We start from the raw sequence: 27,072 nt of genomic DNA on the forward strand, positions 1-27,072 counted from the left end.
GTAACTTATTGTAAAGGGTTAGAATTAGTAACCCTAGTTCCAAATAAGGAAAGTTACCCGGAATTCCACAGCTGGTGAATTTTTTTGAAAAATTTTCCAAGATGAGCTTATTTTTTTCAAGCATTATATGGTTTCTCATCTTAGCTTTCGCTAGTATTATATTATTAAACATATATGTAAAGATTCAAGAAAAGAGAAAAAGAGATAGTTGTATATTATATATATATATATTTATAGGTAAATATTTTGTATAGTATGTATTTCTTTGTAATTTTTATTATTATTATTATTTTTAGTGTTATTACTGTTATAATATATATATATATATATATATCTTTCTCTTCTTTTTTGTGTTATCGGTTTTCAGCCTATCATTCACAATAACAAAGCAAATTGTGCACTAGTAAAATTCAAGTTTCAATATAGTCAAGATGGTTCCTCCAAAGAAGAAAACTACTACCAAGATGGATTTGAATTCATTCCTGAATGATGATACATTCGGTTCATCTTGGGCTGAAGAAGATGTGGATTTGGACAAGATTAACATCCCAATTGAAAATGTCCAAGCTAATACTATCCCATTGGACCAGTTAGCCTCCAACCGTAGACCTGGTTATTCTGGTAACACTGGTGGGTTTGGTTCTTCTAGTAAGATGTCTAGATTAGATCCAGCCTTGAATGGTGCTCCAAACATGGGTGGTGGTTCAAGAAGAGACCGTACCGAATATCCAATTCCAGAATACCCTCCATTCAGAGCCATTGTCAACAATATTCCTTGGGATATCTCCGAGGAAGGGATGACTGCCTGGATTGAAGATGGGTTACAAAAGCAAGGTGCCGTTGTAGAATTGGAATTGCCAAAGACTTTTACAGAGCCTATTCGTTTAAAAGGTATGGCCTTTGTCACATTGAAGACTCGTGAAGATTTGGTTAAAGTCTTGAGTTTCAATGCTTCTAGTTTAAATGAAAGAACTGTCTATGTTTCTGTGGCAGCTCCAAGAAAGGATTTCGGTTCTTCTAGATCTGATTTGGACTGGGGTGCTGCCAGAGGTTCCAATTTTGCTACAGGTCAAACTTCTATTAGATCTGATTTGGACTGGGGTGCCGCTAGAGGTTCTAACTTCAACGATTCTGGACCAAGAAGGGAAAGAAGAGAAGAAGCAAACTTGGATTGGAGTGCTGCTAGAGGCTCTCATTTCAATGAATCTTCTGCACCAAGAAGAGAAAGAAGAGAAGAACCAAACTTAGATTGGAGTGCTGCTAGAGGCTCCAACTTTAATGACTCTGCTCCAAGAAGAGAAAGAAGGGAAGAACCAAACTTGGATTGGAGTGCTGCCAGAGGTTCTAATTTCAGCGACTCAACCCCAAGAAGAGAAAGAAGAGAAGAAGCAAACTTGGATTGGAGTGCTGCTAGAGGTTCTCATTTCAATGAATCTTCTGCACCAAGAGAAAGAAGAGAAAAGAAAGAAGAACCAAATTTGGACTGGGGTGCTGCTAGAGGTTCCAATTTTACCGAATCTTCCAGAGAAAGAAGAGATTTCAAACCAAAGAAACAAGAACCAGAATTAGACTGGGCTGCTGCTAGAAATTCTACTGTCAAGTCTACTGACCGTAAATCTTCTTATTCTAGAAAATCTACTTCTGAAGAAAAGACTACTACAGATCAACCAAAGATTCAAAGCTCTTCATTTGCTGCTTTAAGCATCGAAGATGATGATGATGATGAAGAAGAAGAAAATGCTAACACTTCTAACAAAAATACTGATGAAACTACTAAACTGGAAAGAAAAGCTGCAAAATTAACCGCCAGCGATGATAGTGCTGAGGGCTGGGAAGTTGCTGGCAAGAAGTAAACTATTTAAAAAAAAAAAATTAAAAAAATCATTAAAAAAATAATAACTAAAATAAATTGAAAGAAAAAAAAATTAAATAGAATAATAAAAAAAAATATAATAAACATTTCATTTTCATTTGACATTTTATAATTTATTAATAATACCATATTTCGTTTTTCTTTTGTATTTTTTTTCTCTTTATTTTATTAATTTATGTATTGTATAAAATTTTCTTTGTAAAGTATTTTGTTTTAATAAGCTTCAAAAAATATAACTATTCATTGTTAAAATATGTTATTGATTAATTAATAACAAGAATAAATTTTAAATTTCAGTGTTACTGTTTTGTTTTTTCATTTTTAATATTTGGAATTTGAAACTATCGAATTTCTCACGCGAAATTCTAAATTCAATAAAACCTTGAATTAAGACGAATAAGGTTATTCAAAATTAAAAATACCATCTACAGCTAACAAGTAACAAATAAGCAATTCCAACTGTAGCAACCTGACTATCTATTAAAACATGGATAGTATTAATTCTGAATTTAATCCTGTGAGAAAATCCAAAATAAAAGTTTCTCCGGAAAATATTATTAAAGATGCAAAAGAAGACCACGATCAAATATCTGTTTTAAGAGGTATCAAATTAATACCGGTAAAACGAGCATCCAGTGAGCATGACGATGGAAAAACTCAATTAGCCAACTTCAATTCGGAAACAACTGATCATAAAAATATTATTGCATCAAAAAGATCTACTGTCAAGCACAAGGCTAATGATGATGATGATTATGATAAAGAAACTCTCAATGTATTAAAACGTATAAAGATATTTAATAGTAGCCCAAAATTTCAATTAAAATCAAACTCAGAAGTTCTAAAAGAATTACCAACCGATCCAGAATTTACATCTTTCAAGAACCATCTATTACGTCAACTCTATCAAACAGTAAAACTAGATGAAATTACTATTCCATCATACTTAAAAGCAACAGAATCTGAAGTAGATCGAATCTTAAAACTAGCCATTATTCAAAAAGAAAGTCATTCAACAATTTTGGTTGGCCCAAGAGGCGGATATAAATCTTTTCTCCTATCACATACTCTTGCTAAAATTTCAAGAAAATATGATAATCAATATATCACAATTAGATTAAATGGCTATGTACATTCAGAACAAACTGCTATAAATGGAATTGCCACGCAAATTGAACAGCAACTAAGGAAAATTAATGCTTCTAGAAATAATTCCAAAAAAGAATCAGTAGATATAAGTAGTGGGTCATTAACTGAAGTATTTGAAAAGATTTTACGTTTACTAGACTCTGCAACTTTCAATACAGAAAGGCCTAGTGATAAGAGAAAAAATAAAGATACTAGCAAAATAACAGTCATCTTTATCTTTGACGAAATAGATACTTTTGCTGGACCAGTCCGTCAAACGTTACTATATAATTTATTTGATATGGTTGAACATGCTAGAATTCCAGTTTGCATCTTTGGTTGTACAACAAAATTGAATTTCTTAGATTATTTAGAAAAACGAGTGAAAAGTAGATTCTCTCAGCGTATTATTAATATTCCCCAGATTAAAACATTGAAAGAATTTTCAGAAACTATAAAAGAATCATTAATTGTCCCAGATTCGGAATCTAATGCTAAGGACCGCCAATATACTACACAATGGAACGAAACAATTACAAACATTATTCAAGATGATAATTCTCAATTATCAAAAATTCTTAAAACTAATTTTGAAACATTTAAATCCATGGATAGATTAAAATATTCAATGGTTCCTTTTATACATTCATCGCCTTCATTTGAAAATTTACTTAGTGAATTACACTCATGTAATCAAATAATCGAATATGAAACAAATCAGCGTACAAATGATTTAACAGGAAAAGTACGTTCCTTATCCGATTTAGAACTGGCAATTTTAATATCAACTGCTCGTGCTGCCATGAAAACTAAAGATGAGAGTGTAAATTTTAATTTTGCTTATGCTGAATATGAAGAAATGATTAAATCTTTAAATGTTAGAATACCTACAATGGTACACTCTAATAGTTCAGAATCAAAGAACTCAATAATAGTTGATAATGCTATTAAGTTATGGAGCAAAAAAGATATTAAAAATATTTGGGAATCAATATTATCATTAGATTTAATGGCGGAAAAGGGTAATGTGGGGTTAAGGGAGTCTGCCATCGCTGTGTTTTACGCCAGTAACTACCAATTTCAAGGTACAATGGCACCATTCGATTTAAGACTGTATCAAATGCAAGTTACTCTTCAGGAACTTCGAAAAATTGTTCCAAGATCGTCTATATATTACCCATGGACACAATTATAGAACTGATAAATGCCAACTTATTTTTACGCGTACTGTTAATTTTTGTTTGGTTATAATCTAATTGTAAAATAATACCATTAACTTATCTCTGCATATTATGCCAAACTACTTCATTTGTTGATATTTAATGTTTTTTAAAACAAAACTACATACCATATCCACTCTAATGTGTCCAATACGTATATACTTCAACTTATTAATCTTAATTTGCTCTTTAAGATGATTTAGATGGTATCACGTGTGCTATCACTTTCCACGATTTTTGGACTTTTTCCTTCATTAAGTAGAAAAACCAGATAAAGAAAGATGAGGCTATTTTTGAAAAATGATAACACATATGGTTTATATAAGTGACATTTACTTTCAACGTAAGATTCATTGGAAATACGTTGGGTATTATTCAAATTGTTCTATTAGATTAAAAGGTAAGATTTACAAAGTATACAGAAAAAGAGTGAATAATGAGCCCAACTGAGTCAGAGTCCAAATACAAGATTGGGAAGCTTAAAAGAACAGCCTCAGTAATAAGAAATGAAAAGACAGGATTAAGCTACATAACTTTAATGAAAAGACCAGAACAAAAGATATATGGTTGTACTAGATTTAATGGACATTATAGGGAAGAAAAAAAGCTTGGGCAAGGTACTTTTGGGGAAGTTTATAAGGGTGTACATCTAGAAACTCAAAAACAGGTTGCCATAAAGAGAATATTGGTTAATTTAGAAAAAGATTTATTCCCTATAACAGCTCAGCGTGAAATAACAATTCTTAGAAGATTAGATCATAAGAATATTATTAAGTTAATTGAAATGATTTACGATTTTCCACCATCAAATAATAATGGCAATTCTAATAACAACTCTTATAATTCTAAAAATCAAATAAATCTTCCGAAGTCATTTTATATGATTTTACCTTACATGGTTGCAGATCTATCAGGGGTGCTACACAATCCAAGAATATCTTTAAAAATATGTGATATAAAAAATATGATGCTACAATTATTAGAGGGCATGAATTATATTCACTGTATGAAATATATGCATAGAGATATTAAAGCTGCAAATATTTTAATTGACCATACTGGTATATTGAAAATTGCAGACTTTGGTTTATCAAGAGTTTATTATGGTTCTCCACCAAATTTAAAATACCCAGGTGGAGCTGGCTCTGGTGCTAAATACACGTCTGTGGTTGTAACAAGGTGGTACAGAGCACCAGAATTAGTTTTGGGTGATAAATATTATACCACGGCTGTAGATATGTGGGGCGTTGGATGCGTGTTTGCTGAATTCTTTGAGAAAAAACCTATTCTGCAAGGGAAGACTGATGTTGATCAAGGACATGTAATATTTAAATTAGTAGGTACTCCAACTAAGGACGAGTGGCCTTTAGCTAAATACCTGCCAGGCGCAGAGTTAACAAGGACTAATTATCCTGGAACTATTAAAGATAGATTTGGTAAATATTTATCCGATGCAGGGCTCGATTTTTTAAAACAGTTATTAAGACTAGATCCGTATAAAAGACTAACAGCTATGTCGGCTGTAAATCACAAGTTTTTCCAAGAAGCTCCATTGCCTAGCTCTAAATTATCCTTACCCTGTGAAGAAAGTCATGAAGCTGATATCAAAAGATACAAAGAAGAACTACATCAAGAAATGTCCCAAAGAGCACCAACTGCTCCAGAAGGGCACATTACTGAAACAGAAAATAATAATATTTCTAAGATACAGTCAACAACTCCAGCTACTAAAACTAATAATATTCTAAAAGATACAACTCTTCCAAGAGGCCCTGGTTCTAAATTAACTCCTTCAAACCAAATTCCAACTGATTATAAGAATAGTGGACCCAATCCCTCTCCATTAGCACAATCAGGAAATCATTTACTAACACAGCCTGCAGAAACGCATCATCATAGATATAATTCTAATAACCCAAATAGAGCTCACAATAATCGTCCACAACCTACTAACTACTATAATAAGAATTACAATAAGAATAGTCCATATATGAATAATTATATTAATAACAATTATATCAGTGGCTATAATACCGGTGAAATGACTAACAGTAATTATAATAATGCATCTTTAGTTGGTAATAGAGAACGTTATGGTGGTCAACCTGGCTCTAGGTATTCTAATAAAGAAAGTACTACACACTATAATTCTACACGTTATAATAGCAATAATAGCGGTACCAATAAGACCAATGATTTTAATAATGCTGCAAGGAAGCACAATACCACTCCGCAGAATATGAATAGCAAGAGAAGAAATTCAATAGAAAATACCTCTGTAATGAATCGCAATCATAGAAATCCATCAAAACTTACCTTGGGTAAGCATACTATTGGTGATGCAACAAGGTATAACCAAAATATCCGTTACGACTCACCAGAATTTAATCAGAGTCACAACCCCAAATCAAATACTGAAACTCTAGAATTTAGCACTAATGTATCTAAACAGCACAATAATAGCTCAAGGTACTATAGTACTTCTCAAGATAACTCTTCGAGATACCACTCTCATAATGAATCACAAGTAAGTGGTAATTCTAAAGCCTCTCGTTATAATACAAAATCTAATGATAAACCTTTGGTCATCAATACTTCATCGGCTACAAATTCTGTGGATTTAAATAGCAGTAATAATCATCATACTAATCATTATAATAGCACTACTGCTCCTAGCACAAAATACACTAAAAGGGCGGATGGGCAAGTATCTTCAACGAATAAATTGCATAGAGATAGAAGAAGCGAAAACTCACCTAGAAGCGCTCAAAATGGTGTCCATGACTACGATGATCAAGATAATATAAGGGATAACAACCTAGCTGATTTTTATTAATCTCATTAATTTCCTTAATGTAGCATATAATCCATATTATTACAATGCATATTTAATATCTTATTTAGATTTTTTATTTTCTTCAATGTAATTGAATATTGTGATATTATAGAAGAATATAGTCTATTTTTGCCTATATTCCAAAAAAAGCGCGCCGCATGTTTCATGTTAAAGGTTTTTAAAACACGATCTACTGTTGAGGTTAAAAAAACAGATGCGAAAAGACGATGATACATCAAACAGTACATTTTTTCCCCATTACAACAGGAACTTGTTCCAATTTCTTCAATTGCTAATGGCTTCGTTGTTACCATATACATATTTACTTATGCATATGATTTCATATATATATGCATATGACAACCTCCAAAATAATTATCATTATTGATAAGCTTAACAAAGGACTATTTCAGTTTTTTTTCATATTTCATATTTCATATTTCATCTGATAGTCTAATTGCTATAGATTACCTTACTTGTAAAATAGTTAGAGAATAACCTTTAAGTTTCCCTTAATAAATTTATTTCGATATTCCCTTATTTGAATGAATACAAAAGCTTCAAATGGTACGTTGCATGAGTTATCATCAAAGAGTTTTAACCGCTCATCTAATGGGCTAATTTTTGCAGAAGATATCAAAACGGTGTATTCTTTATTATTGATTTGTCTAGATCTGAAAGATACAACTCAAGAATCTAAGAAGTTGTTTGGGGGGTTCTCTAAAACTTATCCTTATTCATTCAGCCTAGCCCAGGCATTCGAGAAAATGAATAAATTGGAACTAAAAGTAGATATGAACACTACATGTATCAGTGTCTCTTACTCAATTAAGCCAGAATTAGCTCATTATCTTCTCAAGATATTTATGTCTGCCAAACTTTTGCATACGCCTGCAGATCGGACAAGAAGTGAGCCAAAAGATAAAGTTCTTTTACAACCTACAGCCAAAGGTGTCTGTATTCTACAAAAGTATGTTAGAGACGTTGGATTAAAGAAAATCCCGTCTATACTAAAATCCGAATTTAATTCTACAAAACTATTTATTTTTGAAAGAAACTCGGTTTCAGATGCAATAGTTCATAGTGAATACTTAATTAATATTTTATTTGCAAGAATAATGGGACCTGAGCCACATATTTGGTCTCCGAATGTTGTGAATGAAAAACTACCTACTTTAGCAGAGTTATTAGAATACACAAATGATAAATTCACCTTTGAAAATATAGTTTTTAAGGGTGATTCTCATTTTGAAGATTCTTTAATGCCTCTAGAATTAGAGAAATCTTGGATTGAAGAAATACCAGATTCTTTATTAAATAATGAATCACGAATCTCTCCATTTGCACATCGCTTTTTTACTAACCCTGACTCAGATGCTCATATTCAATATTATATTTCTTATAATGGTGTGAGAATATGCCATTTGAAAGTTTTTGAGTATGATACAAAATCTACGACTGTAGAATATTCGTTTACCTCTAAAGCTCTCTGGCAATGGTTAATGGATTGTACAGATATCATTTACCCGAAAGAAGCGGCATCTATAGTCACCATGTTTTTGGAACAATGTTTAATTGTTCCTATTCGAAACAACATAAATGAACAAAAACGATTTACAATTAGTCGCTCACAGTATTGTACTTTTTCAAGAAAAGGATTAGAGCTTATTCAATGGAAAAATAAAGTAAATATAAAAAATATTTCAGAAAATACAATATTATCACAATCTGAGGTTAACTACTCTCGAACTAATTCATCAGATAGCAGCAGTTGCAGTTCTGTTAAGCTTTCTGATGATAACACTTCCTTTAATCTATTAATGGATAAAACAGCCGTTCCTAATAAAGAAAAATTTGACAAAAACCCATCCCTAAAAAGTATACTAAAAGATCCAGGAATGCGATATTTGTTTAGAAGACATTTAACTAATGAATTTTGTGTGGAAAATTTAGATGCCTATATTGAAATTCGAAAATTTTTAAAACAAATGGCTCTATTGAAGAAGATTATTGATTCCAAAAATAATAAATTGAAAAGAAAAGTTGGAAGAGGTGGTCAATCAGGTAATAATATTATTACCACTATTGAATCTGCATTAGGTAAGCAAGCAAATCAATGCTTAGAGATGGGGTACCATCTGTACTCATTGTTCATCATGATTGGTGCGCCTTACCAAATTAACATCGGTCACACTTTAAGAGAATCTATTACTTGTATATTATTGCATCCAAAATCTCCACTCTCTGCAACACTTTCTAATGACATGAGTAATTTATACATTTTCAAATCTATTGATGCTGACTTAAAAAAAACAATAAATTCAGTAGATATTACTGAACCACCAAAAGAAAAAACAATATTGTCACCTAACAAATTCAATAAACAATTTTGTCCTAAAAGAGATGTAAGGCCTAAACCGCTTAACTTAAGTGATGAAGATAACACCATTGATCTAGCTTCATCAACAAATCGTAGCATTCATATAAAGACGGAAAATAATAATTTATCAAATACTCTAATGATATTAAAGAGGCTATATCCATTGTTAGACTCTGTTGGTAAATATACTTATCATTTGATGAAAATTGATTCATTACAAAAATTTATAGATTCCGACATTTATAAAGAAGCCTCAAATCTAAGAAATGACTACACTTGCATACATTAAATGATGTTTTCATGAAATGCTGATTTTTTTTTTTTATTTTTCTTATTACGAATATATAAATATATTTATTTACTATTCTAGTTACATAGAAAAAAAATTGTAATACAATAAAATATTGTCTATTATGCATCCCAGTAATCTGGTCATCCGGCTTTGCTGAGTGTTTTATCAGCAATACAAATATTTCACAATATTGCTTCAAAAAAAATTGCTTATTCACGTTTTTTTAAAAGATTTATGTAGTATAGTATTATATGCTTATTATAATGTTAATTATATTAGATTAAGGGTAAAGAGCTTAATTAGTTAACAAACTTTTCAACAGCCGATTGGTGAAGCTTACTAAAGTTAGACAGAGACAGGTTCCAAAGTGGTACCTTTCTTAATAGTAGCCCAACCAATTAAACGCCAATGTTTTTCAATACGTCTTGATAAAGCAATCTTTTCATTAACTTCAGTACAAGCTGGTGAAGTTAATTGTAATCTGGCCATATCAGCTTTAACAGCAACAACACGAGCACCAGTAGCAGTAGAACCGATATTAACCATTAAGACTTCGCCTACTTCCAATTTTCTAACCTTAGCCTGTTTATGGCCATCAGTCTTAACACCTAATAAACGACGCAATAAGAAGTAGTTAATTTCAATATCTGTGAAGATACTTGGTAAATGGCCTTTAGCACCAACAACTTGACCAACTAAACGATCAGCTCTACATAGAGTTGGATCTACTTTAGTACCAACACCAATCAAACCACCTGGAACAGCAAATTTCAAATCATTTTGTTCAGCAAATAAGGAAACAACATTTGAGAAAATTGGCTTACATTGGATTTTACCTTTGTCATCTTTTGTAACAATTCCAGGTCTAATTTCAATTTCGTCACCTAGTTTAAAAACACCGTTCAAAATAGAACCACCAGCAACACCACCCTTCAAATCATCAATTTCAGTACCAGGTTTGTTAACATCAAATGAACGGATAACAATTAAATGTGGGGAAACCATAAAATCTCTTGGAGGTACAGGAATAGTTTTCACTATAAATTCATTAACAGCATCGATGTTATATTTCAATTGAGCAGAAATTGGGATAATTGGAGCACCGTCGGCAATAGTACCTTTAATAAATTGTAAAATAGATTTTTCATGTTCTAAAGCACTTTCTTCACGCATTAAATCGACTTTGTTTTGTAAAATAATGACATGTTTCAATTTCATAATTTCAATGGCTGCTAAATGTTCAGAAGTTTGTGGTTGCGGACAAGATTCGTTACCAGCAATTAACAGTAGTGCAGCATCCATAACTGCAGCACCAGACAACATAGTACTCATTAAAATATCGTGACCTGGACAATCAACAAAAGAAACATGACGAACTAATTTATAACGGCCTGGGCAACCTGGTCTTTGACATTTAGGGTTAATTTCAGTGTCTGATTTGAATGATCTATAACAGTCTGGTTCTGGACAAGATGGATCTTGACATTTATAGATCTTTGCGTTAGCATAACCCAGTTTAATAGTAATATTACGTTCTAATTCATCTTTGAAACGAACGGTTTGAACACCAGAGATAGCTCTGACAACAGTGGATTTACCGTGGGCGACATGACCAATGGTACCAATGTTGATGGTAGCTTGTCTATTGATAATTTCAGCAGACAAAGGATTTAGCTTACTAAAATCAGGGTTAGTTGGTTGTTCTGGTAAACCACCACCTTCTTCGAATTCTCTCTTTCTTCTTTCAGCTTCAGATTCTTCATCCAAACCAGCAAATGCAACCTTTTTCTTTGGTTTGGAATCATCTAATTGTTGTTCATTGGCACCAGCATCTTCTTGAATAATTTCTTCAGTTTCTTGAACATATTGATCATCTTCTTCTGGCTCTAAATTACCATTAATAATGATGGAAGGCTCTCTATCTTGTAAATCAGTCATTCTTAACCAACAAACTTAACCTATTGATCTTAGTTTAGTTCTAATCAAAATTCTAGTGTAGTGAAAAACTAGAATGATAACTTATGCTTAAACCTTTCTGTTTACATAAACCTTTAAAAAAGTAAATTTATAAATATATACTTGATATATTTTTTTTCACTAAATTTCAGTATTTTTTTTTCACTTTCTAATCTCATCTTAGAAATTGGCAATTTGATTTTTCCGGGAAAAAAGCTATTGTTACCCGGCGACAAATTACCTCTGAAAAAATAATTTGTGTCATCTCTTATTACAATTCTTGGAATATGATTATAATATTCAAGATACGTTCTTTGATTCAGTTATCTAGTAATACCTGTGTTTAAATTATAAAAAAGTCTAACAAAATTTTTTTGTTATTTTTACCCGTATATATTCTGATTTTTCCAAAGGCTAAATAACTGAGTTTAAACCACCTTCATGTACCTCATCTGGTTAGCATAGAACGAAATAAAAAAGAGACATTCTTTATGCAGACATTATCAAAAATTCAAATTTGTTCTTTTTTGCTAACCGTATTTCTATCCACTAATTTTTCTCTCCGTAGACCCAGAACATCTGCCACAATTAGATCAATTCCAAATAACTCTCTTGGTGGCTTATTATATATGATTTAAGTGTCAAATAAGAATTGTAGCACTGTAATTGTCAAATAAGAATCGAAATAGCATAAGCTGCATCCATTTTAAAACTGTCAGTATTCTTCCTTTTTAGTACGGTGTTAGTCATACTCTATTCCTGTCCAAAACTGTTCAAAAAATGCCGTATTGAAAAAGCAACGAGCCAGTCCAAGAATTAATCAGTAAACACCATATAAAGAGAAGTTGCAAGTTAAACTACCCCTCCATAAAATGTAAGCGTATATAAACGCCTTTATCGTGGTCACGTTATATCCAAGAGCAATATAAAGATTGTAAAGATATATTCAACAAAAAACTAAATGAAGATTACAAGAGAGGCCAAAGAAGCCTCAAAGGATATCAAATTATTATGGGCATCTGTCTTTCTAAGACTTTTATCCTATGGGTTGACAAGCCAAGTACTTACATTATTCTTGGATGAAATTCACTTATCTGAGGATAAGATGGGTTTATTTATGTCTCTTACTCTTATCGGAGACGTCTTATGTTCATATATTTTAACATGGTATGCAGACATTTGGGGTCGAAGAAATGTGTTAATATACGGTGCTCTAATGATGACGTTTAGTGGGATTGCATTTGCATTTAGTGAAAATTTCCACGTCTTGTTATTATTTGCTATTATTGGGGTCATCTCTCCTTCAAGTAATGAAGTTGGACCTTTTAAGTCCATCGAGGAAGCTATTATTGCTCATTTAACTCCTCATAACAAGAGACCTGAAATTTATGCTATTCATGGATTTATGGGAAGTGTAGGCACTGCTCTTGGATCCTTATTGTGTGGTACAGTGGTTCATTTTTTAAATTCATCGGAGTTGGTCACAACCAAATTACAAAGCTACAAGATGATTTTCTTGATTTATGCAATGATTGGCGTTTTCAAAGTGATAATTATGATATCTTTATCTGAAGAAACGGAAAAAGATGGTAATCATGGTGATATCTACGATGATGATAGTCATAATGATCAACAAGTAACTACAGATTCTCAAGCATCGGAGATTGAAACCATTGATACAGAGGGCACTCCATTATTAGAATCTTCTACGACTTCCATTAATAAGAATCAATCATCTATACCTACTGCAGGAAGTTTATCACCAGAAACTAAATCAGTTTTGTATAGATTATTAGTAATATTCATGGTTGATTCATTGGGGTCTGGTTTTATGCCTGATAGTTGGATGGTTTATTACTATGCTAAAATCTTTCTGATGAGTTCATTCGGACTTGGTGTTTTGTTTGCTGTCGCACAGGTTATTATGGCATCGACTACAATTCCATCATCTTGGGTGGCTAGGTATTTCGGTCCTGTTAAAGGGACTATAAGTGTTCAAGCTCCAAGTGCTATCTTTATGATAATTATTCCATTTGTTGAAAGTCATTTATCTTTATCAATCACTATGTTATTATTACATTTTGCAACAACATCAATGGACGTCACATCAAGACAAATTTTATTGACGAATATTGTTAAACCAAGAGATTTAACTCGTGTAATGGGTATTGTCAATATTGGTAAGATATTTGCAAGGTGTGTTGGGCCTTTATTCACTGGTATTTTAGCTTCTAAGGGCTATTTATGGTTATGTTATATTATTGATGGTTCGTTTGTTCTTGTTGCAGATTTATTACTATCCATTTGGTTTTTAGATGTTGATGCCAAGATTATCCGTCAATTTAATTCCTAACCACCGTACATGGCAATTTTTTTCGTAGTTTTTTCTTTGTATTTCATTTATAGATAGATTTTCATTCTCTTAAACCTTTTTTTTGTTTTTGCCAAGATATTCATTGATTTAATTTACCCTACCATATACATATATTTAAAAAATATTATGATAAATTAGGGATATATATGTTATTTAAAAATTATTTTATCTAAACTCCTCTACATAGTGATCTTTCTCCTTCAATTATTATATATTTATTATTAATAGGTAAAGTAAAATAATAGATTTTTTTTATATTGTTAATTATGATTGTAGTTGTTGTTCTTAAATGAGGAAACAAATTAGTAAAACAATGTACATATAAAGTTAAGTAAGAAATATAAGATGATAATATAGAGAGTATAATATAGTAGCCAATATTAACAAAGATACTTCCTTAACGGTTAGATTTAGCAACACGTTCTAATTCATCCTTCTTCTTGATGGCGTAAGAAGTAGAAGAACCCTTGGCAGCATTAATCAATTCTTCAGCTAAAGTTTCAGCAATGGTCTTGATGTTTCTGAAAGAAGCTTCTCTGGCACCAATGGTCAATAAAGCAATAGCTTGGTTGACTCTTCTCAATGGAGAAACATCAACGGCTTGTCTTCTGGCAGCACCACCACCACCAACTCTGGTAGTGTCTTCTCTTGGACCAGTGTTGGTGATAGCATCAACAACGACTTGTAATGGGTTTTGGTCAGTCAAGACATTGATGATTTCCATAGTGTGCTTGATGATTCTAACGGCCTTTAATTTCTTACCGTTGTTTCTACCATTCATCATTAAAGAGTTGGTCAATCTTTCAACGATTGGACATTGAGCCTTTCTGAATCTCTTGTTGGCGTATCTACCAGCAGTGTGACCAACAAAGATTGGGTTTCTGATTTGAATGTAGTCAACTAAAGAAGCATCTTTAACTTCAACATCTTCGAAAGACCATTTGTTGAATAATTTGATTTCAGTAGAACCTCTTTGGACATCTTCTGGGATAGAAGTAGCCAAAGCAACTGGAGTGAATTCTTCAATAACTTCGAATTCTTCTTGTTCTTGAACTTCAACTGGAGCTTCGACGTCAGACATTGTTATACAGTTGGCACGATACGGTTATCTTCTATATTCCAAATGACAAACAAATTTCTATATACTAGAAATGTCCAAATTTAATGCCATTTTTTTTAAAAATCAAGTAACCATTAATAATTTTTTCGATATTGCATAACGATACAGGCATTTCTCGTGGAAAATTCCTGGCAATTGGCCCACGGCATATCACTGTCAGCTGTCCACATCCAACCTAGATTTGGTCCTGGCTCCCACTAGGCCATCCACCTCCTCCTGGGTCTTTCCAGCTCTGTCTAGACTTTGTCTCCAGTATGGTCAAATTCTGCCTAGACTCTATCCAGAATCCATTTGGTGTCCGTCTAGAATCTCACTAAGCTCAGTCTACTGTACTACTAGCTTTTCCATTGGAATGAAAAACTCCTTCTAAGCTTGCGTTTTCCAAGCTGGTTATATTCCAAAAAGTGCGTCACTTTTCCAAAGTTTGTTAGTTGGGTGGACGGATGAGCAGGGAATAAAAATAGGATATTCACAGAATTGAAGAATGCGAAAAATGAAACGGGAAATATGAAAAATTCCAAGGTTAAGGAATGATTAAGAAATGGAAAATATAGTATATACACGGAAGGCAGTTGCTATAGGAGATTAGATCTGTGAGACTCATGGGCTTGAGTCGTTCGCACGCGATGAGTCATATATGTATGGCTGTATAGGCAGTGATGAATCATCATAGTTTTTGAATGCCGCATCTACTTCATCTCTGACTCCTTCCATTGTTCATACCAGCTTGGTTTATATGGGATAACTTGAACTTGACCTTCATCAGTATCTATATGAAATGCGGGAGGAGTGTCACTTGTAGAGTCTGTTTCAAAAATTTGTTTGAAATATTCAGTCCTTAATAATGCTAGGCCAATATCATCACAATATGTAATTAATGAGCCAGATGCTCTATTTTTCTTTCTTATTTGGTTTGCTGCCGGAGGAGTCTCTTTGCCCTTAGTAAATGGTGAAGGTGTTAGGACAGTAGATGAAGGAGTTGTATTTGGAGTTATATTACTTTGAATAGGCATATATTTGCCTTCTTCTATTTTGACAGATTTTAATCTTTCTTGATTTATGAGCTTTACTGAAACTAATCTTTTCCTCAATATGCCTGTAGAAAAGGTTCTTGATGTTAATTCTTGACCTAGATAACAGCCTTTTTGATTGCTGATGGTATTCTTGAAATAATCAAAATTTAACTCTAGCGGTAAGAGAGTTTCAATATTATAATCATTACAGCCATCCAATAATCCGTTAGAATATCTCAATTTCTTAAATTTCATAGGTGATACTTTTTCGATAACAAATTCAAATGGAAATTGATTCAAATTGATTTTTTTACTAATATTTTCAATGATATTATGGGTCAATAGGCGAAAGAGTTGCCCTTCTTCGTTGTTCGACTCTTTGGCAGCTTCGTTACGTCTTTCAACATAAAGTCCCTTGATATCTTCATTGGCAATAGATGGAAATAAAGAATTAATTATACTTTGCATAAAATTGTTGGCTTCCTCTGGTGAATGAGTCATGGTACTTGGAATCAAAAGGTTAGATAACCATGGATTCAACTGTTCACTATTGCCATATTTAGGAAATTTAATCATTAGATCCCACGTTTTTAAGGAATTATTGTCCAGTGGTTTAATTTTAATCTTACTGCCCAATTTATGATTAGCAAATAATTTTAATAAAGTATCGGTAATTTCAGAATCGAACTCAATTAAATAATTCGGATACTTATATTTCTTATTGGAACTCTCTATATCAAAGGCACTTGGAGTTGGATAGATGATGATATCCGTGATTAATTTTCCATATCGGTTCAAAATACTCGAATAGCTGCCAAACCTAGATATATAATCGTTATCATATCCAGACTCATAATATAACCCCCAATTCAAAAGTTTATAATCAAATCTTAAATCATCATGCAATTTGTTCGGAATTTTTTCCAAATCTGAAATTGTCGTTAAATTTTTCTTCTTGAAATAGGGTAATAACTTAGTAGTAACTAGCCCATTTAAGAAAGTCAGAGAATCAGGGCCTTTGATTTCGATATAAGACTTATCTGGAACTTCAGTGAATTGAAATAGACCTTTCTCAAGAATTGTAGAACTAAATCGCTTACAAGGAGAATATAGTTGAGACTTATTGATACTTATAGCAGCCTTGGTAGTTTTCAGCATTATTATTCCACCTCAAATGATTGATATATTTGCTTTGTTATTTGAGTATATTTCTTGGTACTTTCAATTATGTGGAATAGTCGTAAAAAAAATAAAGAATGAATTTAGTTTAAATTTAAACTTGGAAGTAGTGCTATTGCAATGAAAGGAAGTTTGATGCCAATACCATTAGGTGAAATTTCCTTTCTTTGGTAACCCTTTGAAATTTCTATAGCAAGTCTTCATATGGATTTGCCTTAGTAATATACATGATTAATTAAGCAAATCTTAACTTTAGACGGATTTTAAGTAGGAGTCACGTGAATAGGAAAAATGGAAGCAAAATAGTTAAATAAATTTGTAAATAATACCCTATTAAGAATAAGTATGGTTATTGGATCCAGTGTCTTTTTAAGTCTTAATCGGAGAAAATACATATTGGCAAAAACTGTTGTAAAAAATATTTCATTAAAAAGGCTCTCTTGCTTAAAAGCAAATTCCAGATTCCTATATTTTCAGATCTCATATAACCATATTAATAAGAGAAATAGCAAATGGAAAAAAATAGAAAGGAAAGTCATATACGGAAGGTAACCAATGAAAAACAAAAGCTCCTTCAAAGCAGGTTGTTAAACAGTTTGTTTTTATAAACTAGTACCATTTTCCAGAGGTGCGGGATAATTATAAGCCTCCCCAAATTTCTCAATAATTCACTTAATTAGAGTAGATATATCCATAGAGAAAAGTATAAATTTTGGTACAATTTCACAAAATGTAAACGTAAGTTTTACATTTTGTCAAAAAGACATAATTGTAATTCACTTCAGAATAATTGATTTCATGTCATTCGCTACGAACCACTCATCGCCATTAATATAGGGTGCTTCGGTTCACAAATATCCCGGAGTTTTCACTCTCACAAAGGTTATTTAATGGCATCCCATAAAATATCTGATGAAACAACGAAAGAGAGTGCTTTCTTAACACACTCAAACTTGTTACAGCCAATACCCACTAAGCGCCATATGGAAGAAATTCCTGTTTTTTATCCTACAGAAGAGGAGTTCAATAATCCTCTTCATTTCATAGCAAGTGACAAAGTTCAACAAAAAGGTAACAAATATGGTATGATTAAAATCGTACCTCCAAAATCCTTCAACCCAAAGTTAAATATCGATAAAAAAAGTTTTAAATTCGATGTACGCCTTCAAAACTTATTTGAATTGGATTTATTAAATCGGTCTAGGTTAATGTTTGCAAAGCAGCTGGATATTTATCATCGATCTCTTCCACATCAGCCTGACACCAAGATTAGTATAGACAGCAAGGTCATAATTAAAGAATCTAAGAAAACTATATATCTATATAATCTTTATGTCAGCTTAATTAAGTTGAATAACCTACATTTGAGAACTCATCCTTCGGATTTGGACCCCAATAAAAGTTTAAAATTGTTTGATCCCAAATTGCTTCGCAAGAGCAATCCAGAAAGTAAAATAATTTGGGAAGAACTGTCCCAACAATTTAATTGTAAGCCTACTGAGCTGTACAATGTCTACTTGGATCATTTATCCTCTTTTTATAATCATATTTATGGATTAACAAATGGGATTCTTAACAAGGATTGCTTGGTATTTGATGAATATCCAAAATCATTATTAAGTGACTCCGAAGACTCAGAAGGAGAAGCATCAGAGGATTCTAGTGACGAAAATACTAATCCTTGTTTGGTATGCTTAAAGAATAATAAACCCTCTAGGCTTTTATTGTGCGATTTTTGCAATAAGCCTTACCATACTTTTTGTTTAAGTCCACCTATTGAAATTATTCCAAAAGGAGAATGGTTTTGTAATAATTGTATTATTGGTAATGGGTTTTATGGATTTAAACATGAAAAGAGCCAAGTCTCTTTACAAGATTTTCAAGCTGAAGCATTACAATTTCAAAAACAGTACAATCCAAAAGATTTAAATCAATTGGAAAAGGAGTTTTGGGATTTGATTAGTGCTTCTCCAAACGATTTAAAATCTCAAAAAGATATTACACAGTTTATTACCAAATACGGAGCAGATATTCATGATGAAAATGTTCTAACTGGTTTTCCTACGCTAGATCATGTTCCATCTAACTTAAGTAGTGCAGAATATAAATCTTTCTTAAGATATTGTACTCATCCCATGAATTTGAAAAACTTACCATTTGCAGATGGATCACTCTTATCGTTGACGAAATCAATTCAATCTACTCAAAATGATAAAGATGTATACTCTAATATTTCAGGAGTCACGATTCCATGGTTGTATGCAGGATCGTTATTTTCTACTTTTTGTTGGCATCTTGAAGATCAATACACTTTAAGTATAAACTATCAACATGAAGGAGCTCCAAAAATTTGGTATAGTATTCCTGATTATGAATGTGATAAATTTAAAAAACTTTTATTTAATTTAACTCCAGACTATTTTATTAAACAACCGGACTTGTTAAGCCAACTTATTACTCAAATTTCACCTTATTCGGACATTTTTAAAGATTCGGGAATTAAATGTTTTAAAGCAATACAGCATCCTAATGAATATATTATCACGTTACCAAAATGTTTTCATGCTGGTTTTAATTCAGGATTTAATATCAATGAGGCTGTAAATTTTACTTTGCCCACTTGGTTACCTTATGGGTTTCAATCCATAAAAGATTATAAGTTAATTAAAAAGGATTGTATTCTTGATATTATTGGTTTTTTAATTGACGTATTATCGAATTTTGATAGTCTTTCAAATCAAAAATTAGATATTGACGAATCATTCATTAAAAATTGTTTCAACTACTTCTTAAAGTATTATAATCTAGAAAAATCTAGAATCAGCAAATTACCCTTTTCGTTATTAAACAAGCAATATTTACTTGTAAGTTCACCTCCAACCTCTGCTACAAAAGAATCTAAAAATAATGAATCCAATTCGAACAAATGCCTTCATTCACGTCCAAATCAAGAAATTATTAATGAGATATTGTGTAAAGAATGTAAAACAATATGTTCGTTAGCATTCATTGCACACTCAAAAAGTGATCAAACGATTAAAAGAAGAAAAATCACTACTAATAGATTTTTAACCTCTTCAAGAAATTTTGAAATATATTGTTTAGAAGACTATATCAAAAAATTTATTCAACATACTATTGGTCTAGGTGATCAAATACAGCACCCTATATCAACTAACAAGAAAAGAAATCCGATAGAAATTCCAGAAATTAGTACGCATAGAGATGATTTGATATTAGTTCGAGATTGGGACAAATTAAACAGTTTAATTTCAGATATTTCTTCATCTGTGAGATCTATTTAATTCCAAACAAGTTGCCAAGAGTTTTTCCCGCAAAATATCATTTTCAATTTATAGTATTCTTGTTTTATATTCATTTTATTCCATTGTTTCCCACATTATTTTAGTCTTTTGTGACGCCGATTATTTTTTCAGGTGAAATTTTCACTATTCACACGAACGTCGTATATGTCCGATGAGGCAACTTTTTTTAAATTTTAACAAATTCTAAATTAATCATGAAGGTTATTATAATTTGAATGAAATAATATTAAATAATGAGCTCTTTGTATTGTAATAACTTTGTATTTGTTTGTTTTCATTTAAGTATTTATATTAATTCTAATTAGTTTTTTTAACAGAAAATTTTACTCCGTACCATAGTCGTTGAAATTATTCTTAATCATGTCGACACCAAAATTGCTTTGTTTAGGTAATCCATTATTAGATATCCAAGCTACTACCACTAAGGAATATTTGGACCAATATTCGCTAAAATCCAATGATGCCATTTTGGTTGATGCTGCATCTGGTGATGAAAAAATGAAAATTTTCGACGAAATCTTAAACTTCGACGATGTTGTATTCGTTGCCGGTGGTGCTGCTCAAAACACCGCTAGAGGTGCTGCCTATGTCTTAGGTGAAGGCCAAGTCGGTTACTTCGGTTGTGTTGGTGAAGATAAATTTTCTGCTAAACTACTAGCTGAAAATGATGCTGCAGGTTTGATTTCTTTATATCAAGTTGAAAAATCACATGGTACTGGTAAATGTGCTGCTTTAATCACTGGTCATGACAGATCTTTGGTCACTGATTTGGGTGCTGCTAACCATTTTAAACCAGAACATTTAACTAAACATTGGAGTCAAGTCGAAGCCGCTAACTTATTTTATATTGGTGGTTTCCATTTAACTGTTTCTCCAGAAGCTATTATCAAATTAGGTAAGCACGCTCAAGAAACTGGTAAGCCATTTGTATTAAACTTAAGTGCCCCATTTATTCCTCAATTCTTCAAATCCGCTCTAGAAGAAGTTTTACCATACACTACTGTTGTTATTGCCAATGAAACAGAAGCTGCAGCTTATGCGGAATCTTTCGGTCTAACTTGTGACAAGGAAGATCTTGCTGCGATTGCTAAACATATTGTTGGTGCATCTAAGACTAGAACAGTTATTTTTACACATGGGTTGGAACCAACTATCGTTGTTTCAGCTGAATCTACCAAGAGTTTTGCCGTTAAGCCAATTGATAAGAAGAAGATTGTTGATACTAATGGTGCTGGTGATGCTTTTGCTGGTGGTTTCATGGCTGGTTTAGCTTTAGATAAAACCTTAGATACCGCTATTGATATGGGTCAATGGTTAGCTGCCTTATCTATTCAAGAAGTTGGTCCATCTTATCCAAAGGAAAAAATTCCATACGAAGCTTAAAGAATTTTGTATGTGAAATTCTAATGGCAAGCATGCATTTTTTGTACAAAAAAATCGTAGATAATTATATTAAAGTTCAATAATTTTTAAGGATTTTTTAACTTGTAAAAATAATATACTATCTTAATAATGCAATTCTAAAAATTTTGCTTACTTTTTCTTCTCATAACAGCAGCCTCGTTTTTTCTCTCGATATAATAGTTACGTCGGTATCGATTTTTATTAAGGCAGCTTTAGTTTTGTGACAGCAATTCAAAAAAAATCAAGAAAAAAAATAATTAATAAAAAAATTATTAGAAAAATATTCAACAAGAAGCAGAAGTTTAATAATAGGCATAGTAAGGAGAAGGTGTCATATTTACATATAATAATAATCTCGCAAGATTTTTGAGATATTTTATTATCCTTTGAAGTCAAAAAAATTAAAGTATATTTTAGGCAATAAAAACCCCACCCACAATATAGAACATTAGTTCTAAAGAAGCTTTAATGAACTTCCTACGACTACTGACTCCATTGGGTCTATTTCTATTGTTAATGTATGGAATACTGAGTAGGATGGTATCTGAAGAAGAATATGCCCTTCAGATCTCGGAGAATTCCTATAATCTCGAAAGTTACGAGGATGATGTTAATAATAATATATATCCCACTGAAATATTGCAAGACAATGAGTTAGAACCTAAACATTATATACCTCCAGATTTTTATATATCTGATTATGATTATGCGAAACTTGTTTATTTTAGCAAGTGCTGTGGTCTGTCTAATTGTATTGGAGAGCACGGTTTAAGGGAAGGTTTAAGTTTAAATGAAGGGGCTTGCCCTTCCTATATTAACTTTTGCTACGATGAAAATGTCAACCCTACTGTAAGTAGGACAAGAATAGAATTAATAATGGAAGCAGATAAAGGAGAGCTGGGGACTGGCTATGTTATGGTCGATCATGGAAGGAAGGTGATCGTAATAGCTTTTAGAGGTTCATCGACAAGACAAGATTGGTATAGTGATTTTGAAATATATCCGACCAGATATGTTCCTGGTTCTATGTCAGAATATATTGATTTAATTAGAAGCGGCAAAATTAGACCTTGTAAAGGTTGCAAGATGCATCGAGGATTTTATAGATTTAAGCAATCTTTAGGAAAACATTTCTTAAGGAAAGTTGAAAAAATATTTGCAATCTACTCTGATTATAATCTCGTTGTAACTGGTCACTCATTAGGTGCTGCAATAGCAAGTATGTTAGGAATTGAATTAAAATTAAAAGGTTATAATCCTCTAGTGTTAACATACGCTACTCCAAAAATGTTTAATAAAGAAATGAAAGAATGGGTGAATGAGTTATTTAATATTAAAAAGATACATGATAAAAACTTAAAAAGAAATAGATTAGACTTAAAAGGGGGGTATTATAGAGTAATTCATACAGGGGATTATATACCAATGCTGCCACCAAAATTTGAGGAGGCAGGATTAGAAATCTTCATTAAAAAACTTGAACTGCCTCACTTGGTTGGGGATTTAGAATATAGAGGTATCGAAAAGACAATAATAGACGGAAGATTGCCTGGATATGCTGCAACAAATGCGAATAAATGGTTGCATACAGATGAGCATCGGTCATATTTTATATCCATCCAAGGTTGCAAAAATTTCTAAAATCTTCTTCTTAGCATGAATCTACATATAAATATCATTTTATATATCTATTTTTATTTCTTATTTTCTGGTAGAATATTATATATCTAACCAACCAATGAATTAATTTTGATGATTATTGTACTTTTATACATATAAAATGACTAACCAGTCTTTTGTTGAAGAAAAAATGGTAAAGAAAAACGTTAATTATTGATTAAATAAATTGAATAATATATTGTATATATTAAACGTATATATTGAACATATACTTGAAATTATTATTCAATGATAAATAATGATGGTGAAATGAAAATGAAGTGAACTGAAGTAAAATGAATAATATGAAGATGAAGTGCATGATATTTTTTATTTTTATAAGACACCTGAAGCCTTTAAAGAATTTTCTAAAATTGTTTCCTTTATAGCAGCAAACACTAATTTGATATTAGAAGTATCTGTAGCTTGAGTAACATGAGGGTAAATCGTTAAATTTGATCTATTTAATTTCATAAACCTCCATAATATATATTTAGTTGCCTTATTAATATCATTACCACCAGTGTAATCAGGGAAAAATTTGTTCAAAGGGATCTTTGATAATTTCTCAGCAAATAAATCAATTTTATTTAGGAATAATACCACAGACGATCTGGAAAACCACCTACTATTGATGATGTTATCGAACAAAACCAAAGATTCTTGGAATCTATTTTGCGCATTATCTTCCATCAAGAACTGATCATATTCGGATAGTGAGACGCAAAAAATGACCATTGTTACATTATTAAAGCAATGAATCCATTGTTTACGTTCTGATCTTTGGCCGCCTACATCAAATACGTGCATTTTAAAATTGGAGCCCATGTCAACAACAGTATCAAGAACACCTGAAGTTTGTTTTCTCAATCGTAAAATATCTTGATCAGATGGAATAAAGTTTTTCTTTGAAATTCTTGAAATATGGTGTAAAAAGTAAGGTGCTGAATCCATTAAATAGAATTTATTTCTATCTGGGCCATTTATCAGTTGTTTAGTTTCAGGTAAATGCCATATTTTGTATAATGTAACGTAATACTCTCTGGGGAATTGATTTACCTTTGACATTTTTAACTTATTTTCCCTTGCATAATCCAAGAAGCGTTTTATTTGATTTTTAGTTAATTGTGAACGTTTATTATGATGATCTGTAGGATTATCCTTTGTATTGGAAACATCTTTATTTTCATTTATGGCATCCTCCTCCGTGTTAGATTGAGTTTTTACATTAATTTCTGAATTTGTTATCGTATTTATTTTTGTATTTTCCGATCGTTCAGATTCTAACTCCTCTTCTATTTCTCCTTCTTCTTCCTCTTCTTCTTCTTCTTCTTCTTCTTCCTCTTCCTCTTCTTCCTCTTCTTCCTCTTCTTCCTCTTCTTCCTCTTCTTCTTCGTCATCTTCTTCAGATTGGCTAGAATTTTTTTCTGACATTTTTTTAGTATTTGAATTTTTAATTTTTTTCTTTGAAGTAATTTTTAAAAATAAAGTCTTTATATGTATATCATCTTTATCACCGAATTTCCTTAATGCATTAATTAAATCTTGGCCAATCTCTAATAGATTATCGTATATGCAAGCTCTATAATGAATTCTTTCATCAATAGAAAATCCATTTTGATGTATAATTTTTAATTGTCTTAGAATAGTTGATTTACCACTTTCACCTGCACCTAATAGCAGTACTTTTACTTCTTCATTTGAGTCATTTGAATCTTGGAAATTTATAGAGGTAGGTATGGAACTATCCAAAGCATTATTACTATTAATATTACTGTTCCTATCACTTATATTATTATTATTATTAAATTCATTTATATCATTATTGTTATTGCTATTGGTATTATTGGTACTATTATTATTCTTATGGTAGTTATTCATTATATTTGAATTATTTGTTTTCGTATTATTGCTTGTTGAAGTGGTTATGTTATCGTTATGGTTTTTATTATCATTATAAATATGGGAATTGTCATTAGTAGTATTATCATTGTAACTTGTAGTTTTCGACGTTGGGTTATTATTCGCCGTATTCTTATGTGAAGAGTTGTGTTTTGTTGTGGAAGATTTTGTCCTACTTCTTGCTGTAGTAGTCTCTGTTCTTGTATCCTTTCTATTGACTGAATCATATCTCGGAGTATCATCCTCTTTCGAACCACATAACCCCATTTTAACGATGAATATAAAAATGTGTAGATGAGAATTTAAGTGTGGGTTAATGAGGGTGGTTCTTTCAGTTATCAATTTATTGGAAGTTTTAACGTTTAAAACTAAACAAAAATATAATAAAAAAGCTTGGTGAAATGTCAATTGGTAACTTAATAAATGTTAATTATAAATATATTATCCAATTCAAAAAAAGAAAAAAAAAAAAAATAAAAAAGAGTTGAGATGGATTAACAGAGAGAGAATTTAAGAATGTAAGAAACAAATAATTAAATTTGATATACTGTAAAAATAGAACAAAATAAATTGGCCTTAGTATCCATCCAATCCTTAATTTTTTTAAATAGAAAGCTTTCTGTTATCAAATATTATATAATATACATTTTTCAACTTAATTTTAAATTTTCAAATGTATCTATTTTACCAAGGAAACTGAATCTCCCTCACTTTGGAGTCAATACCGAAATCATCGTGATTACCCGGACAGGCCATCGGATCGTACAAAAGATTCAAAAATTAGATGAGATCCCCTGCAATCATTGGTTGAAACAAAAGTGTGTTAGAATGCTAAAAGAGCGGTTATAATAGGTATCTGTAACAATTGCTATGAGAGGGTCTTCAGATGTCATAAAAGAGATGTATTTCTATGTACAACAGGAAGATTATGATATGTTTTGGAAGTGAGCCAAAAATGAATCTATCCCATGAGGTCTAGTAATTAATGAAATTATCTGTTCTTCTATATCAAGATAATTAACTGTACTTCAGTTTTAATGTAATTCTATATATACTCGGTGCTTATCGTGTTTCACGTGACATGTCTCAAGCACCATTTTGACATAGCTCAGAAGATATGTGTGCATAGTAGTGTACAATGTCTTTGTCTAGACATCATATATTTATCTATCAGATTTTTATAGGGATTCAATTATACAATGTGTATACCGTTGTACAACATACAATATGTTGAAAATGAATGTTAATAAATATAATAGGTCTTTATGCGTAAACAAGTAATAATTACTAGTTTAGGAATAATAGAAGAGTATGATGTACAAATAATAATACTAATAAAATCCCAATTAGATAATCCATGTGTCATAAGATTAACTATTAAAGTAAATGATGTGTCATAATATTATATAT

The 27,072-nt window shown here is 31.5% G+C and overlaps 12 protein-coding genes across 12 annotated transcripts; 8 read left to right on the forward strand and 4 right to left on the reverse strand.

Annotated features, from left to right (window-relative positions):
• Positions 1-431: 431 nt before the first annotated feature.
• On the forward strand, positions 432-1,853 carry TBLA0J00230 (uncharacterized protein; the record flags this gene model as incomplete). The annotated part of the gene is made up of 1 exon (XM_004182494.1): positions 432-1,853. One exon carries the CDS (start codon positions 432-434, stop codon positions 1,851-1,853), a length of 1,422 nt encoding a protein of 473 aa, XP_004182542.1.
• A 507-nt stretch (positions 1,854-2,360) lies between these two features.
• ORC4 (origin recognition complex subunit 4) lies at positions 2,361-4,196 on the forward strand (the record flags this gene model as incomplete). The annotated part of the gene is made up of 1 exon (XM_004182495.1): positions 2,361-4,196. The coding sequence occupies one exon, from the start codon at positions 2,361-2,363 to the stop codon at positions 4,194-4,196; it is 1,836 nt and encodes a 611-aa protein (XP_004182543.1).
• A 461-nt stretch (positions 4,197-4,657) lies between these two features.
• Positions 4,658-7,057, forward strand: SGV1 (cyclin-dependent serine/threonine protein kinase SGV1; the record flags this gene model as incomplete). The annotated part of the gene is made up of 1 exon (XM_004182496.1): positions 4,658-7,057. The coding sequence occupies one exon, from the start codon at positions 4,658-4,660 to the stop codon at positions 7,055-7,057; it is 2,400 nt and encodes a 799-aa protein (XP_004182544.1).
• Positions 7,058-7,602: 545 nt separating this feature from the next.
• On the forward strand, positions 7,603-9,726 carry SST2 (GTPase-activating protein SST2; the record flags this gene model as incomplete). Its single annotated transcript, XM_004182497.1, has 1 exon — positions 7,603-9,726. The coding sequence occupies one exon, from the start codon at positions 7,603-7,605 to the stop codon at positions 9,724-9,726; it is 2,124 nt and encodes a 707-aa protein (XP_004182545.1).
• Positions 9,727-10,074: 348 nt separating this feature from the next.
• On the reverse strand, positions 10,075-11,667 carry GCD11 (translation initiation factor eIF2 subunit gamma; the record flags this gene model as incomplete). The annotated part of the gene is made up of 1 exon (XM_004182498.1): positions 10,075-11,667. One exon carries the CDS (start codon positions 11,665-11,667, stop codon positions 10,075-10,077), a length of 1,593 nt encoding a protein of 530 aa, XP_004182546.1.
• A 979-nt stretch (positions 11,668-12,646) lies between these two features.
• On the forward strand, positions 12,647-14,038 carry TBLA0J00280 (uncharacterized protein; the record flags this gene model as incomplete). The annotated part of the gene is made up of 1 exon (XM_004182499.1): positions 12,647-14,038. One exon carries the CDS (start codon positions 12,647-12,649, stop codon positions 14,036-14,038), a length of 1,392 nt encoding a protein of 463 aa, XP_004182547.1.
• Positions 14,039-14,456: 418 nt separating this feature from the next.
• RPS5 (40S ribosomal protein uS7) lies at positions 14,457-15,140 on the reverse strand (the record flags this gene model as incomplete). Its single annotated transcript, XM_004182500.1, has 1 exon — positions 14,457-15,140. The coding sequence occupies one exon, from the start codon at positions 15,138-15,140 to the stop codon at positions 14,457-14,459; it is 684 nt and encodes a 227-aa protein (XP_004182548.1).
• A 728-nt stretch (positions 15,141-15,868) lies between these two features.
• Positions 15,869-17,350, reverse strand: IBA57 (Iba57p; the record flags this gene model as incomplete). Its single annotated transcript, XM_004182501.1, has 1 exon — positions 15,869-17,350. The coding sequence occupies one exon, from the start codon at positions 17,348-17,350 to the stop codon at positions 15,869-15,871; it is 1,482 nt and encodes a 493-aa protein (XP_004182549.1).
• A 911-nt stretch (positions 17,351-18,261) lies between these two features.
• On the forward strand, positions 18,262-20,676 carry JHD2 (histone demethylase; the record flags this gene model as incomplete). Its single annotated transcript, XM_004182502.1, has 1 exon — positions 18,262-20,676. One exon carries the CDS (start codon positions 18,262-18,264, stop codon positions 20,674-20,676), a length of 2,415 nt encoding a protein of 804 aa, XP_004182550.1.
• A 381-nt stretch (positions 20,677-21,057) lies between these two features.
• On the forward strand, positions 21,058-22,080 carry ADO1 (adenosine kinase; the record flags this gene model as incomplete). The annotated part of the gene is made up of 1 exon (XM_004182503.1): positions 21,058-22,080. One exon carries the CDS (start codon positions 21,058-21,060, stop codon positions 22,078-22,080), a length of 1,023 nt encoding a protein of 340 aa, XP_004182551.1.
• Positions 22,081-22,569: 489 nt separating this feature from the next.
• LIH1 (putative lipase) lies at positions 22,570-23,742 on the forward strand (the record flags this gene model as incomplete). Its single annotated transcript, XM_004182504.1, has 1 exon — positions 22,570-23,742. One exon carries the CDS (start codon positions 22,570-22,572, stop codon positions 23,740-23,742), a length of 1,173 nt encoding a protein of 390 aa, XP_004182552.1.
• A 354-nt stretch (positions 23,743-24,096) lies between these two features.
• Positions 24,097-25,929, reverse strand: GPA2 (guanine nucleotide-binding protein subunit alpha; the record flags this gene model as incomplete). The annotated part of the gene is made up of 1 exon (XM_004182505.1): positions 24,097-25,929. One exon carries the CDS (start codon positions 25,927-25,929, stop codon positions 24,097-24,099), a length of 1,833 nt encoding a protein of 610 aa, XP_004182553.1.
• Positions 25,930-27,072: the final 1,143 nt, after the last annotated feature.

The sequence above is a fragment of the Henningerozyma blattae genome, chromosome 10 (genome assembly GCF_000315915.1).
Source record: "Henningerozyma blattae CBS 6284 chromosome 10, complete genome".
NCBI lineage: Eukaryota > Fungi > Ascomycota > Saccharomycetes > Saccharomycetales > Saccharomycetaceae > Henningerozyma > Henningerozyma blattae.